Source organism: Schistosoma mansoni, chromosome 5, assembly GCF_000237925.1.
Source record: "Schistosoma mansoni strain Puerto Rico chromosome 5, complete genome".
NCBI lineage: Eukaryota > Metazoa > Platyhelminthes > Trematoda > Strigeidida > Schistosomatidae > Schistosoma > Schistosoma mansoni.
Window position 1 is genome coordinate 8,581,074 of NC_031499.1, and position 12,017 is coordinate 8,593,090.

The following is a 12,017-nucleotide window of genomic DNA, read 5'->3' on the forward strand; positions in this document are numbered from 1 at the left end:
TTTGATATGATTGTTAAAAAAACACTATATATTTCTTTGATGATTTTGATTATTTCCCTGAAGAAGTCCAGACAAGTTAGCTGGACGAAACGTTGGAATTATTTAAATTTCAATCGCTGAGACTATTTTAAATATAATTTTCTCATATAATAACTTCTCTATACTGGGCGCCCAATTTTTGTCAAGTTATTCGTTCTAATCTTCACGAATATTCGTATAAATTCTTCATACTGTTCTAAAAGGCGAATAGCACACATGATACTACTTCAGAGATAGTATTTTACTGGGTTAATTAGATAAAAACTAAGTGAAGTTACTGTAGGAACTGATCCAAGAACGCACTGACATTGATTACTGGAGAATAATTAAATCTATGTAGTATAGTTCATAAATCACTTTTTGCAAAATGATAGTGTTAATTAGTGACAGTGTTTCACAGATTATAAAGCCAATGGTTTAATATCTGGAAATTAATACTGAATGACATATAAGAATTTGTATGTTATAAGTGACTGAAAACGCTTTCAAAATAAAATAAAAATCGTATACACAAAGTCTTGTTGAAGTTATAATTTGAAATGAAAGATTATAGGTTAGTTTAAATGAGTTAAGAGTTATAAGTTCAGTGTGTCATGCTTTGAACAAGTTGTTGAAGGTTCTAAATCTCATATACTTCTTCATTTACCTTGGTTTAGCCAAATGAACAGTATGAAGAGCTTTCACTAAAAATAACGTTTAGAGTTGAGTATATAAAGTTGTATTTGATAGGTGAACTGTTTTATTTATTTATTTATTTAAACACATAAATATTGGCACAAGGAAGCACCAGATAAATATGAGCCTCACAAATCTCATTCGATTTGTGTGAGGGCTGTCCAGGTATCCGAACTGAAGCTGGTGGTTTTCTTAGGGGGCCACACCCGGAGCCTTTGACCTAAAGGTCTAGTCCACAAGACAGTGGAGCATCGTGAGGAGATGCAGTCCCATGGTAGCCGGTGACCAACAGTTGGTTCATACGCCATTCGTCCCTTCAGGATCCTGGAGTCCATGTGCACCATTGGTTTGGAATCAGGGTTTTCCAACTCTCCTAGGTGGACTCGCCTTGTCCACCAACCCGGTTAAAGCGCCGGACATTCGCTTTTCGTCCTCTCACTTTTGTGAACAACACCGGTGCCACGAGAAGTTAGTGAGTAGGACTTCTCTGGCAGATGCTATATATTCGCTGGCCATGTGAGAGCATTTCGAGAGGAAGAGTGGACTCTCCCCACTCTCGGCCGTACCAGGGCATTTGGGGGCCAGTTGTATTTGATAAGTGAACTGTAAACAGCCATAATTATTGTGAAAAATTTTAATTAATATGATGCAATAAGTAAGTCAGAATAAGGCAAATGATTAATGAGAAACGGTTTAGGTTCAGTTTCTGAGGAAGGAGACACACGCTATCGGTTAAAAGTAACTTAATTTTCTGTGGAATATATACATTTATGAATGAGCTATGGATATTGTTGGGGATGTAAAATCCCCAGAACTAACTTGGTAAATGGCTTAATTTTGTAATTTTATTTTGAAAATTTGAATTTGTTTGTTTTCGCGCCAAAAGCGCTCTTTTCACCTTCAAGTCGTATTTCCCACTAGTAAAATATCTTAAACGCTATTGGTCCATTGTATCTTTGAGTGTGCTATTTTGTAATGCTGCCCTAGGACAATTTATTGCTGTATATATATATACGTTTGATTTTTTCCCCTTTTGATTGTTGTGCTTCTGGCTGCTACGGAATATATTTTCCCGCTTCCAACTTGGCCTTCTTACTCTAGTTAGCTGGGTCTGGGACTCGTCAGAATAGCTAGCTTATCGGTCTCTGGTCACAAGTCTTTGTTCCGTTCGCTAATTAGTGAATTCGAAACGCTTCAGATATAACAGATATTTATTAAATTGGGTTGAGACAATAAAAGTTTCTTGTTTAATATTGGTTTGCTTATTCAAGTGTCTGATTGGGTTAGCCTAAAGGAAGCTTGTACATCAGTAATCATCTTCGACGACCGTAAAACATAACACAATCTCTGGTATATAAACCCAGTATGTTTGTGAATAATGATTGATACCACAGAGATTGTTATTGGTGTTTTGGACTTAACTGGCTGGGCTAGGCAGAAGCAGGACCGATTAGCTAGGTATCCACTCGGCCACAAGATATAACAATCTCAATCATGTCTCTTTGCATTCATTGAAAATAATATTATATTAAAAGGCTGATACAAGACTAGTTTTAACAATACTTTCATTGTACAAATTAGGCAAAATATATTACACATTTATATATCACAAAAACTGTTAGCACCAATACAGTCTAAGAAATATTGCCAGCATCTAATCGGATCATCAAGTAAGTAACGGAGAGATTAGATGCAGGGTATTAGGGAATGATGGTAAATCAGTTGATGAGGTTGTGAATCTACATCAACTGAAATGGTTGGGTCACGTGTGACGTATGCCCAATCATCGATTACCATGACGCGTAATGCTCACTAGTATTGGAGACCGATAGAAGAAAGTTAGGGGTGGCCAAACCAAAACGTGACATCAGTCCTTAAAGTCACTAACTTCTAGTCCGAGACATGTTGGTGGATGTACACTACTTGGTTAGGGTCCTCGTGACTATCGTAACTAGTGGTTGGAGACTGTGTATGATATGGCTCAAAATCGGATATAGTGGTGTAGGTAGGTATATACACTCTATGTCTTTCATCAAACTGTGAAATTGAAATTACTTTATACCTTTCTTTCTACGAACTAACTCTTCCTCCCCGTATCATATTCTTATATGCAATTTTTTTTGTTTTCATATATTACTACAATTGAAATAACTGCTTCTATAAATTTGGTGTTCATCTTGTTGTACTGATGAGGTATGGCAACGTGGACCGATCCACACATATATGTACCTGGTCCTATGTTGTAGATAACTGAGTGACTGATTGTAAGCACTAATTTATCAACCCAATTCCTTTAAGTTAATCTTGGCATATATGAAAAAAAATCAGGTGAATAGTTTTATTAACTAAGACAAGAATTATCTAAACACATAGATGATTCAATAGAAGGAAAATAAAAAAGCGAATAAAATAACTAATTTTGACAAAGTTGAAATCATGAGTCAATTGAAGCTAGACCACCATAGAAAACCTGGAAGCACTGGACGGCCGTTTCGTCCTATTATGGGACTCCTCAGCAGTGCGCATCCACGATCCCGCACTCGCGAGATTTCAACCCAGGACCTACCAGTCTCGAGCCAGAGCCCTTAACCGATAGACCACTGAGCCGGCATCCAACATTTTTACATTATATAGGATTTGTTCAACTATTTTTTTGGTACAGAACTTACATGAAAAGTAACTACACCATAAAAGAGACTTGTAAATACATTCAATCGAAGTAAACTTTGAACTCTTGGAATTAAACAAAGCGGTATTAAAGTAATTGTAAACATCACTAGTAGAATAAATCGAAGTTGATGAGTTGGCTAAATAATACAGAAGAGGAAGAATGAAAGAAAGAAAAAAATTATCCAAATGTAAAAAATGTTTTAAAAGGTTAACGAATATTAATATAATTTTGATTAAGATCATGAATTGACCAATGTTAGACAACTATTAAAAACCTGGAAGCACTGGACGGCCGTTTCGTCTTAGTACGGGACACTTTAATCAATCTCCACAATTCCATACTGATAATTACCATGTGCTCACTAGAGACTAGCTTCGAGAGGTAATTCTCGAAGTTCTAGTGAGAAGCCGTAACCAGTGGAACTAATCCGTGTCGGGTGCAAGGTAGTTATCCACTAAAGACAATTGAAGATGGTGTTGCCACTGGATGTCAGCAATCCTTCGGAGACAACGATGATCAAACACAGTCGTGTAATATCCTCAACTCGGAGAGGCCAGAGTGCACAAGCATAGAAACAGATCTCTCTTACTGACATGTTGTAGATCCAACCTTTTACAGAAAGACTAACATCGCGAGGGCACCAAAGATGGTCCAGGTTAGCGTGGGCCGCTCTGGCTTTCATTATACGTGAATTGATCTCATCACTCACGCCACCACCAGCACTTACGCAGCTACCCAGATACATGAACTTCTCGACTACTTATGTCTGCTCACTACTCAGGGTGGGTGTAGGATCAGGGTCCTGTCAGTCTTGTAAAAGTGCTTTGCACTTCGAAGATGCAAAGCACATACCATACCTACGGACACTGATTGCCAACTGATTAAGTGCAGATTGCATGTCTTGGGTATTATCGCACAGTAAGACAGTATCATCCGCATACTCACAGTCGAAGAATCTTTCTCCAGGTGACAGATCCACACCACCACTATCTAAATCCAGAGCCGTTTCCAGAAAGTCATCGATGGCAAAGTTGAAGGGGAAGAGTGGGACTGAGCAACCCAGCCTAACCCCACTGCTTGAATGAAATAGTAGAGAGAGAGGTGCTTGTATGCCCTCATTCTGCCTGGGGTGTTAGTATATAGAGCTTCCAAGGTGTTAATAAACTTCTCAGACATACTTTTCTTCAACAGACAATCCCAGAGAACAGTCCTGTCCAACAAATCGAAAACAGCCCTGATGTCAAGAAACACTACGATTGTTGGCTTGTGATAAGTATAGAGGTGTTTCAACATTTGGCGGAGGGTGAAAATTCGATCAATACATCCTCGACCAGAACGAAAACCAGCCTGCTTCTCGCGAGTCAATCTTTCTCGGGTTTTGAACAACCTACAAAATATGACAGAAGCCAATAGTCTGGAAGCAATCGGAAGTAGACTTATCCCCTGATAATTGTTACAGGAATGACGTGAACCCTTTTTAAAGATAGGGACAACTATAAACTCATTTCATGATGTTGGAACACTCTCTAATTGCCAGACCTTTGTAAACAACTCAGTTCTTTAACCAGAAAGTCATCATCATTTTTAAAAAGGGCCAGAGGTAAGTCATCTGGGCCCGTTGGTTTTCAACCCTTCAGGAGTTGGAGTTCCTTGAGGACTTCCGACTCGTTTGGTGGATCAGTCGTCACAGGCTGTGGAGGGCAGAACAGTCTGACCGATGTTACCGGGGTACCAGATCAGTTGGATTGCTCCAAAAAAGGCTCTGCCCGCCATCCAAGACGTCGATAGACGTTAGTGATTGGCATCCCGTCATCTGCACAGATTGTTTCGCTCACACCAGAATTCTTACTGACAGTGATTCGGATGAAATGAAAGAGCTTTCGGTAGTTACCAGATAAAGCTGCTGCTTCCAACTCATTGGCACGCTCCGACCATAAGGTTTCTCGGTCCTTAACCCAAGCTTTGCCCAATTTCGTTAAGTAATAGCCTTCGTTTGTGGTCAAACTCAAGGTCACCCGGAGTAGACAGACGAGCTTCAATAGGTTGTAAGGAGTCAGAAGAAACCCACTGCTTATGAGCAGGACGTTTTGCGAAGCCATAAGAGACTTTACTCGCCATTTGCCTGGGGTCATGGAACTGCATCCAATGATCATCCATACTTTTCGGTGGGTTAAGTGCTAACCTTGAACCTAGCTCAGTTTGATATTTAGTTGTAACAGAAGCTGCAACCGATTTGCTGACATTTATCCGTTTAGGACGATGAATTTGTTGGCCACTGAAACGTAAGGTAAGATTAGTGCATACCAGGGCATGATCAGAGTTCAGATAGGTACTCCAAAAGGAGCGGCAGTCTTGTACACAACCACGCCAGCGGTAGCTGATCGCGATGTGATTAATCTGATCCCAGTCTTGAGATGCAGAGTGAGGACGCTAGGTGGCACATCGGCGATGACTGTACCGGAGGTTAGTGCCAGCTAGGAACAGGCTGTGGTCTGCGCATAGTTGCAGTAGACAATCCCCGTTATCTGTCCTGCGACCAACAAGTCCCCATCGGCGACCTAAACGACTCTCTTCTATGCTTAGATGCCTGATCTGAGTATTCAAGTCTCTGGCTAGTACTACAATATCTACCGAACGCACTTTCTGTAGAGGAACAGTTAACTAGTGATAAAACTCATCTTTGATCGCACCCGGGCTGCAATCTGTCCGAACATAGACGGAGATGACGAAAAGACATCGTTTTTCACACCGATTTCTTAGCACTTTGATGGAACTTTCTAATCTAACAGCACATAACCGACTGCTTATTGGGATCCAATCGACCAGTGCTGCCTCAGCTCTAGCGCTTAGTGAGACACAAACGCCAGCAAAACCAGTCGAAGATGTCACAGTTTCCCCGGATAAGCGCACATAAAACAAGCTTTTCGAAGCTACAGATGTAGAGCGAATTTGTAGTACTTCACTAGAGTCTTGACCACTGGCCCAGGATCCAATGGTATCCAGGCCTATTTCCAATGAACCAACGATATTGTGCAACCATCTTTCACTGTCTCCGGTGGATACCTTCCTCACATTTGACGTGGTTAGACTCCACTGATTATGGCTTCTCCATAGAACTCTGGAAATTTCCTCTCTAAGCTAGCCGCTACTGAGTACATGGTAATTATCAGTGTAGGGTTTCTGGAGATTGTCTAGAGAGGTTCTTGATCTCAATAAAATTCAGTAAATTTGACCACTCCCTCACTGACATTTCAGTATTAACTAACTGAAAGTAAAAAAAGTAAACTACTGAGTTTCAGTTCAGTGTCTTAAGGGTAGCTTGTTTGTTATAAAAATTTGAAAGTCCTCAGTTGGATTTCATTGGTGTATATTGTTGAGAAGACCTAAGTGGGGTAAAAACAATTTTTCAATGGTTCAACAATTGACAGTTTTTAACGAAAACTGTCTTTAAACTATAGACAACTTTTTACAGAAAATATTTGACAAAATGAATAACCGTTTGTGAGTTGATGTTTGGTGCCCATAAGATAAAACATAGTGACTGACAAGTGAACTAAATCCAGAATACTGTTTGTTTAAACGTAATTAATAACCTATTTTCTTGCTTCTTCTTTCACAACTGTCAACCCTACACACATGAATGCTACCTACTGCAACATTCAGGAGGAAATTCAAGTCATATACTCACATAAATTGATGGTTTCAGGCTACTTAAACAATAACAATAAAAATGTTCTCCATAGTCAAACTAGAGTCCAATTGTAACAATGTTCTACATTGTCTTAGTTACATATACATCAAAGTAGGTTGAATAAAAGTAAAAAAAGTTTTAACTGACACCAGTCGGATATACAATGCTGTTGGACTGAGAGCCATGTAGGCAAGTAGGTAATCCATATTGTTTTCGCGAATCATATATTCGACTCCTACTCTTTTCTCTTGCCAGTGATATTGTTACTACGCATAATACTAATGAGGGATTTGCCCTGATGGCGTATGACAATTTAGGCCGATATACACATGTGACATGTTCTATGTTATGTATGACAATAACTGACTGACTGGCCGGGTCAGTAATACTAATGAAGTGTTTTTCCCGAGAACAATTTACAAATAGGAAAAAAATAATCACAAACTATTGTCAATGCGTTGCTCAGAATTTATACAACGCAAATGGCTACTTTATATCTCACAGTTCTTCAACGTGAAATACCCCTTCCAATGCCCTAGTGCGACATAGGGTGAGAAAAGTTCGCTCTCCCTCTCGAAAATGCTCTCGTATGGCCATACATATATACCTCCTACCAGGGAAGTCCTACTCTGCCTTCTAGGAGTGAGGGTGTTGTTTACAAAACTGCGAGAACGAAAATCGAATGTCCAACGTTCAAACTGGGTTGGTGGATACGGAAGACCCACGTAAGGGAGTTGGAAAATCCTGATTCCACATCAATGGTGCACAGGAACCCCAGGATCCTGAAAAAACAAATGGCATGTAAACCTATTTCTGGCTGCCATGGGACCGTATCTCTTAACGTCGCTCCGCTGCCTTGTGGATTAGACCTCTATGTGAAGTGTTGGCTGAGTGGCCCGCTCTAAGAAAACCACCTAACTAGGTTTGTACATCCGAACGATATCCTACCCCACACACAAATTGAATGATTTGTGTGGGGCATACATACTTTATGATACTCGTTTGTTTATTTTATTATTTATTTATTTAAACACATAAATATTGGCACAAGGAAGCACCAGATAAATATGAGCCTCACAAATCTCATTCGATTTGTGTGAGGGCTGTGATACTGTCCAGGTGCCCAGACTGAAGCAGGTGGTTTTCTTAGGGGGCCACACCCGGAGCCTTTGACCTAAAGGTCTAGTCCACAAGACAGTGGAGCATCGTGAGGAGATGCAGTCCCATGGTAGCCGGTGACCAACAGTTGGTTCATACGCCATTCGTCCCTTCAGGATCCTGGAGTCCATGTGCACCATTGGTTTGGAATCAGGGTTTTCCAACTCTCCTAGGTGGACTCGCCTTGTCCACCAACCCGGTTAAAGCGCCGGACATTCGCTTTTCGTCCTCTCACTTTTGTGAACAACACCGGTGCCACGAGAAGTTAGTGAGTAGGACTTCTCTGGCAGATGCTATATATTCGCTGGCCATGTGAGAGCATTTCGAGAGGAAGAGTGGACTCTCCCCACTCTCGGCCGTACCAGGGCATTTGGGGGCACTCGTTTGTTTACGTCTAAATAAATAACCAAGTGTTGTATCAGGAGGAGATTAAACTGTGGGTAACTTATGGGAACTATTTATAGACTGTTCTTATATACATATTCTTATTGTATAACTGCTAAGTAACTAAATTATATATATTTATATCCCTTTTATCATAAGCTTCTGTTTGACCTACTGAATACTATCATAGTATTTACTATTAATTTATTTCCAATCTATTAGTCACAGTCTCTCATACTCACAGCCACTTTTGGACTGATCTTGTATGATTAATATTTTCTATTTTATGGTATGATGCGGTCCGATTTGCTTATATGTAAATCAAGTATGTCTGAAATACATGATTCATACAGTAGAAGCTGTGTTCTGAACTCAAACAGGCAGGACTAATCACGATTCAAGGTTGACACTAGGCTGCTCGTACTGGTTAACGCGTTATTTGTCTGGTCATATAGTTCGGTTTTCTAATTGGTAGAATTAATCACGTGATATAATTAACAGGGCATAGAAAAACAACCCAAGGTAATATCATTATCCATCAATCCATACTGCTCGGAGTTGTGTATATGAGTATGGTAAATAAATTACATCAAGTTAATTTATAATGTAAAACTTACTATAGTTACAGCTATTTGTGAAACAACACCAGTGCTCAGATCTGCAATAGTAACATAATATCCTACAACGTAACCGAACAATAGACAAATAACACTAAAAGGTCAACCATATAATACAACGCTTACCTTAATTCCGCTAAACTTTTTCCCATATGTCCTAATGCTTTAAAGCCTATAGAGTTCAAGTTTAGATGGAATATTTAAAATTACAAGCATGCTCAAATGGAAGAACTCGGTGAGTAGAACAGATATCAATTAAAGCATCGCATGACATTATTGAAAATGCAGCAGTAATTCCAAGAAACAAAAAAGATAATAAAATTCCACACTGAATTTTATTATATAAATGAATAACAAAATAAATACCTGATGAAAACAAAATGGCATAGCTAGAGCAGCTACTCCCACAGTATTATTAATTAGTGTAATAATAGGCCTTATGAATATCTCATCTTGAGGATATAAATATTGATTAACAGAACGAAGTAATTTTGCTGGCATTTTGAACTAAAAAAAACCCTACAGAAGAATATTGATGTATAAAGTTATTGTAGTACTCCAGTATGTATCCACTTTGAATGTACAACGCTCTGAGTTGTTAACCAAAAATCAACTTTTAGACCTCATATAGTATAAATAACAAACTGAAGATTTCGAATGTTGTGTTATTTATAATACTGATGTTTGAGATAGTTGAATGAAGATTTTATTCCTGTCTGTATTTATCACAATCCTGAAAAAAAAGGAATTGCGGGTGATACATAACATTAGTCTGTAGTGTGTCAAAAAAAGATTTAAATACCTAAAATACAACGTGCTAGACCCTAAATGATACGGGAGTAAACACCCAGTATCATTTGAAAGGTATTGACATGCAAGGGTTATTATTACTTAGTAACTTTCATTTTTTACAAAATTTTTACTGTGAGAAAAGTTACAGGAATATTTTTACGGCAGTTTATTTAGGTATTGGAATATCGAGTGTAGTATCTTAAAATCCCCTCCGAACTAAGACTTATGAGTAATAGATTGTATTATTTCATAGTATAGGATAACAGTTATAATCATACTCTCTCTCCCGGCCTAATCACAGAATGGTAGAGGCAGTAACAGTATGTGGTAACAGAAAAGATTATGCACCGAGGATATGATCTGATAGGTAAATATAAATTGGTGAGATAAAACATGAAAAATGTTATTAGGGACTGAGAAACTTAGAATTTGAAGGGAGATAAAGAATAGATGCTCACGCCCCATTGCAAGCGATTTTAAGTCTTGTCGCACCGAGTCTAACCATTGGTTACGATAATCATACGAACCCCAACCAAGTAATAAGTAATAAGTAATCTACTCCTGTTGATATGGCTCAGTCCAATTGTCAATGACTTCATGGACTGATCGCATGTTCTGAACTGGTCAGTCCTAGCTTTATTCCACCAGACTACATAGCCCATCAAGGTAGGTTAAGGTCAGACATACGTTACACATCTCACAACCACCTCAGCTGATGAAGATTTATTACCTCATCAGTTGACTTGCCAGTCTGAATGGAACATTGAAGTAGGTCCCCCGACCCTACTTGAAGTTCGAAAGGCTATAAGTAATCTGAAATGAGGAAGAGCAGCTGGTCCAGATGGATTGGCTCCAGAGGTCTTTAAATATGGTGGTCCAATTTTAGCGATTAAGTTGACTAATATTCTGGCTAAAATCTGGGAGACGGACGCAATCCCATCTGACTGATCACAATCTCTGATTGTCCCAATATATAAGAAGAAGTCAAAATCATCCTGCGATAACCATAGAGGGATTAGTTTGACTAATGTAGCATCTAAAAAACTAGCCTCAATAATTATCAGGCTCCTAACAAAGACTCGCGAACTGCAAACACGAGAAAATCAGGCTGGCTTCAGACCTGATCGTGGCTGTATTGTTAACCACATATTAACCATTCATCAGGTTTTAGAACACAGACATGCTTATCGGCGTCCGATAATGATAGTTTTTCTTGACTTGAAAGCAGCATTTGACTCAGACTGAGAGGTTTTGTGGCAGTGTCTGTCATTGAAAGGCGTGCCTCAGAAGTACATAAACCTTGTGAAGGCTCTTTACTCGAACACTACCAGTCGAGTGAGAGCTTATGGCAAACTGTCATCTGATTTTACAACCTCAAGTGGTGTCCGACAAGGCTGTCCACTATCCCCATTTTTGTTCAACTTCATCATAGACCTACCGCTGGAAATAACTTTCTCGTCGACTGGATTTTCAGGAATTGGTCTCCTACCAGAAGGTCCACTTATCGACTTAGAATATGTAGATGACATAGTCCTATTTTGTGAAGACGCTGATAAAATGCAGTCTTTTGTTAGCACTGAGTAACAATGTCAGGATATTTGGGATGAGTTTATCCCAATCTAAATGTAAATTGTTACTCCAGGACTGGCCTGCGTCAACACCTGAACTAAGGGTAGGGAGCGAAGTAGTCGAACGCGTCGACAACTTCACTTATCTTGGAAGTCTGATCAGTCCTAATGGGTTGGTGTCTGACGAAATCTCAGCACGAATTCAAAAAGCTCGTTTGGCTTTTGACAACTTACGTCACCTATGGCGAAGACGAGATATCCGTCTATCAATTAAGGGACGAGTATACTGCGCAGAAGTTCGATCTGTTCTACTTTACGGCTGCGAAACGCGGCCATTAAGAGTAGAAGACACTCGTGGGTTACTAGTATTTGATCACAGGTGTTTTAGAAATATTCCTCGCATCTGCTCGGATCACCCGGTA

At 39.4% G+C, this 12,017-nt stretch overlaps 1 protein-coding gene across 1 annotated transcript in view; it reads right to left on the reverse strand.

The window, feature by feature from the left end:
- Positions 1 to 9,736, reverse strand: part of Smp_061540 (putative amino acid transporter) — a gene marked incomplete at both ends in the record, with an annotated part of 10,883 nt that extends 1,147 nt beyond the window's left edge. Inside the window, 5 exons of the mRNA XM_018797809.1 lie at positions 3,384 to 3,521; positions 9,236 to 9,329; positions 9,362 to 9,407; positions 9,446 to 9,563; positions 9,602 to 9,736. Coding sequence (XP_018652814.1) covers positions 3,384 to 3,521; positions 9,236 to 9,329; positions 9,362 to 9,407; positions 9,446 to 9,563; positions 9,602 to 9,736 — 531 coding nt within the window. The remainder of the gene's footprint in view (positions 1 to 3,383; positions 3,522 to 9,235; positions 9,330 to 9,361; positions 9,408 to 9,445; positions 9,564 to 9,601) is intronic.
- Between the last annotated feature and the right edge of the window lie 2,281 nt (positions 9,737 to 12,017).